Source organism: Etheostoma cragini, chromosome 18, assembly GCF_013103735.1.
Source record: "Etheostoma cragini isolate CJK2018 chromosome 18, CSU_Ecrag_1.0, whole genome shotgun sequence".
NCBI classification, from domain to species: domain Eukaryota; kingdom Metazoa; phylum Chordata; class Actinopteri; order Perciformes; family Percidae; genus Etheostoma; species Etheostoma cragini.
The window spans coordinates 317,615-321,545 of record NC_048424.1 but is presented as its reverse complement, the minus strand read 5'-3'; the positions used below and the strand labels follow the sequence as shown (position 1 = coordinate 321,545).

General features: G+C 45.6%; 1 protein-coding gene across 1 annotated transcript in view; it reads left to right on the top strand.

Annotated features, from left to right (window-relative positions):
* The window catches only part of LOC117961816 (tripartite motif-containing protein 67), a 41,378-nt gene that overhangs the window by 31,737 nt on the left and 5,710 nt on the right, over positions 1-3,931 (top strand). The window contains exons 5-8 of the mRNA XM_034900753.1: positions 186-364; positions 1,688-1,850; positions 2,009-2,052; positions 2,538-2,658. Of these exons, the coding sequence (XP_034756644.1) occupies positions 186-364; positions 1,688-1,850; positions 2,009-2,052; positions 2,538-2,658 (507 nt within the window). The remainder of the gene's footprint in view (positions 1-185; positions 365-1,687; positions 1,851-2,008; positions 2,053-2,537; positions 2,659-3,931) is intronic.

Genomic DNA, 3,931 nt, shown 5'->3' with positions numbered 1-3,931 from the left:
AGGGGGTGTATACTTATGCCCCCTGTATTTTAACATAGGGGGGTGTATACTTATGCCCCCTGTATTTTAACATAGGGTACTCTAAATATCAAACATGCATGGAGTCATTAGAGATGTGCACGTGACCAAAATGAGACGCCACACCACGGTTAGTAGCATTCATTCTACTTCCTCTTGGATCTCAGGGCATCCACTACTGGGAGGTCCGAATCGATCGCTATGACAACCACCCTGACCCTGCGTTCGGGGTGGCGAGGATCAACACCATAAAGGACATGATGTTGGGGAAAGATGACAAGGCGTGGGCCATGTACGTGGACAACAACCGCTCCTGGTTCATGCACAACAACTCCCACACCAACAGGTAGGGGACGCAGTACTACACTGTACAGGTAGGGTACGCAGTACTACACTGTACAGGTAGGGTACGCAGTACTACACTGTACAGGTAGGGGTACGCAGTACTACACTGTACAGGTAGGGGTACGCCGTACTACACTGTACAGGTAGGGTAGACAGTACTACACTGTAGGGTACACAGTACTACACTGTACAGGTAGGGGTACGCAGTACTACACTGTACAGGTAGGGTAGACAGTACTACACTGTACAGGTAGGGGTAAACAGTACTACACTGTACAGGTAGGGTACGCAGTACTACAATGTACAGGTAGGGGTACATAGCACTACACTGTACAGGTAGGGTACGCAGTACTACACTGTGTACTTATATACAATATATATATTTTTAATATATAGAAGTAACATCTAAATCACCACTCAGTTATTGGACATTGAACAACAATGTTCAATAACTCAAAGTGTTGTTATTTAAGTGTCTAGTTTGTGTGTTCTTCCAATTGTGGGTTAGTAGCAGATAGTAGATCTTTACGTACTATTAATGCGTACTTTTTAGGGGGTTCTGAGGTAAAACTAAATCCTTAATATGTCTGTTGGAAAGCTCCAGCTGTTCTGGTGATGTACCACACAAACCTCCTCCGCAGGTGGACTTTACCCAGCTGTCATGGAAATGTAGATTTTTAAAATTCAATTTTTTTAATCTGAGGAGATCTCTCTTAAAATCTTTCAGATCTCCATTTTTAAGCCAACACAGGCAGGAACTCCTGAGAAAACAAGTGTTAAACGTCCATATTTACATCATCGGCTGAGGAAGATTGGGTGTAAGAATGTGTGTATATACCTTGCTTTGTAAAAACAAATGGAGCTCAAGACTTTATTGACAAGAATAATGAAAAAAATCTAAATCACTGACTATGCGATTTACATTTTTAATGCTTTACCTTTTCTTTCAAGCAAATGCCACCTTATTGGCATATGTAGAATGAAACATGATTATTTAACACATCTTGAGTGGAGTTGGATCCACTTGTGAATGCAAGATGCAGTTCTAACTTCTTTTTAACGAGATGTAGGGAAAGAATGGGAGAATAAAAGAGAAGAGAGACAGTGAGTCAGTCTCGCTGTTTCAATGTAACAATGTCTTCATATTCATCCATCTTGACCACTGTATATATACTGTAGTTACATTTTCTCACTTTCACTTTATGTATATATTTACCACAAATGTGCGTTTTATCTCTGTGTGTGTGTGTGTGTGTGTGTGTGTGTGTGTGTGTGTGTGTGTGTGTGTGTGTGTGTGTGTGTGTGTGTGTGTGTGTGTGTGCAGGGCGGAGGGAGGCATCACTAAGGGCTCCACTGTGGGCATCCTGCTGGATCTGACCAAACACACGCTGACTTTCTACGTCAACAAGCAGCAGCACGGACCGACTGCCTTCGAGAACCTGGAGGGGGTCTTCGTACCCGCCGTCAGCCTCAACAGAAACGTGCAGGTCAGTGTGTGTGTGTGTGTGTGTGTGTGTGTGTGTGTGTGTACGTCCTCAGATAGTGATTGCATTAATGAGCAAACTAGGAGCGGGACTGGTCCTAGAGTCAAAGACACTGTCCCCAGTCTCTCTCACTGACGATCTGCTCTGTTTGTCCCTTGCAGGCGACCTTACTGACCGGCCTGGAGGTGCCAAAGAATACCAACCAGTAGGAACCCTTCCTTCCTCCGAGCGGTCCCTGGACACAAACCATCGATGTCATCAGCAGTCCACGTGGACCTTCACCCGTCTCCCATCCTCCCCAAGGTGCCCTGTGTTTGGAACACACCTCAGTGTGAAACCCTGCTGTGTCATTTACGACGAAGGAATAAACTCTGGCTTATAATTGTCTATGAATACAGTGGCTGATGCGTGTGGACGTCACAACAGAGATGACTGGGGTTCCTGTGGATTGCCACACTTGTTTTTTTGGCCTGTGAACTTCAGGTTCCTAACGTGATTCATGTTCCTGCTCCAGCGTGTACCATCCAGTGATTTTAATAAAAAAGGAAACTACAGCCTGAAAGTTCTCCTTGAGGCCGGAGACTAAACTAATCGAACCCCCCTCACTCCGACAGAATCGATGAAGATTCCCACACTGTGCAGCAAAACAATCATCAGCGGTCATACTTGTCTCTATTTTGAGATTTTCAGATCAGAAAGCAACATCACATTCGGTTTCCACAACGCCAAGGTGATCTCAGGAGGCGAGGGGGAAACGGTTCAGCAGTGCTTGTCGTTGCTTTGCTTCTCCCTCAGGTGTCCTTACAACGAGGTAAGACTAAATGAAGGAAAGGTTTTATCAGAGCTGGATTGGCACAGTGGGATGACTCACTCATGACTATTTAAAAGCTATACTTTTCCCCCAGTTGTGCCTCCAACAGCCCTCCCTTCTCCGTTTTCCCTTCTTCTCTGTTGCAAGCAATGTGTGGTAGAGATCATTTGGTGCATCTGACTAAAGGTTCACACACTGATGTCAGGATCGGGCTTGATTCCATCTCATTCTGCAGTGATGGGACGGATGTGCAAAGTATGGGAGGGCTTTATTTTCTAGTTAAGTGTGTCAGTTCATCATGCTGCATCTCATGGCATGCAGTCAGTGGTGTGATGACATAATCCAACGCAAGACTCCATGTTTTTATGGCTGCACCATTCAGAAGTGCACGTGTGCCTCATGTTAATAACAGTTCCTCACATTCAGCCTAAAGGCCGTTTTATGCTTCTGCGGTGAATCGACGTCGGACCCCCGCAGACCTTACAGACCGCTCTGCGTCAACGCCGGATCCCCGACTACACGTCGCAGCGACGCACTAACCCTAACCCTAACCTTAACCATCAAACCTAAATGCCTAACCTTAACCCTCACCCTAACCCTAACCTTAACCATCAAACCTAAATGCCTAACCTTAACCCTCACCCTAACCCTAACCTTAACCATCAAACCTAAATGCCTAACCTTAACCCTCACCCTAACCCTAACCTTAACCATCAAACCTAAATGCCTAACCTTAACCCTCACCCTAACCCTAACCATAACCTAACTCTAACCCTACTCCTAAAACCAAGTCTTATTCCTCAAAAAGCCCTTTAACGTTAAGGGGACCAGCATTTTGTCCCCACAAAGCTGTCAGGTCCCCATAAGTATACTGGATTCACAGTTTTTGGTCCCCACAAATGTAGCTAAACATGGACCACACACACGCGCAAACACACACACACGCACACACACACACACACACACACACACACCAGCTCAATGCACACACCGGCGTACCAGCATAAGCACCAGGTCACTTACGTAGGCTACGACCAAAGCTCTGCGTGGAGCATCCGCGGAAGCATAACACGGCTTTTTATATTATATTTGGTTAATATATAAACATTTGGTGTTGAATAAGATTGCCAAAACTGTAAAACTGTGTGTAAACAGTTTGATTGAATTAATGAAAGCAAGGGAACAAGGCTGATCCACTGCCTGCAGGAGCATTTCCTGCCTTGATGTTTCCCTGCAGCCTCTCCCGGACTCCGTCTCACCCCCCGTCTCACCC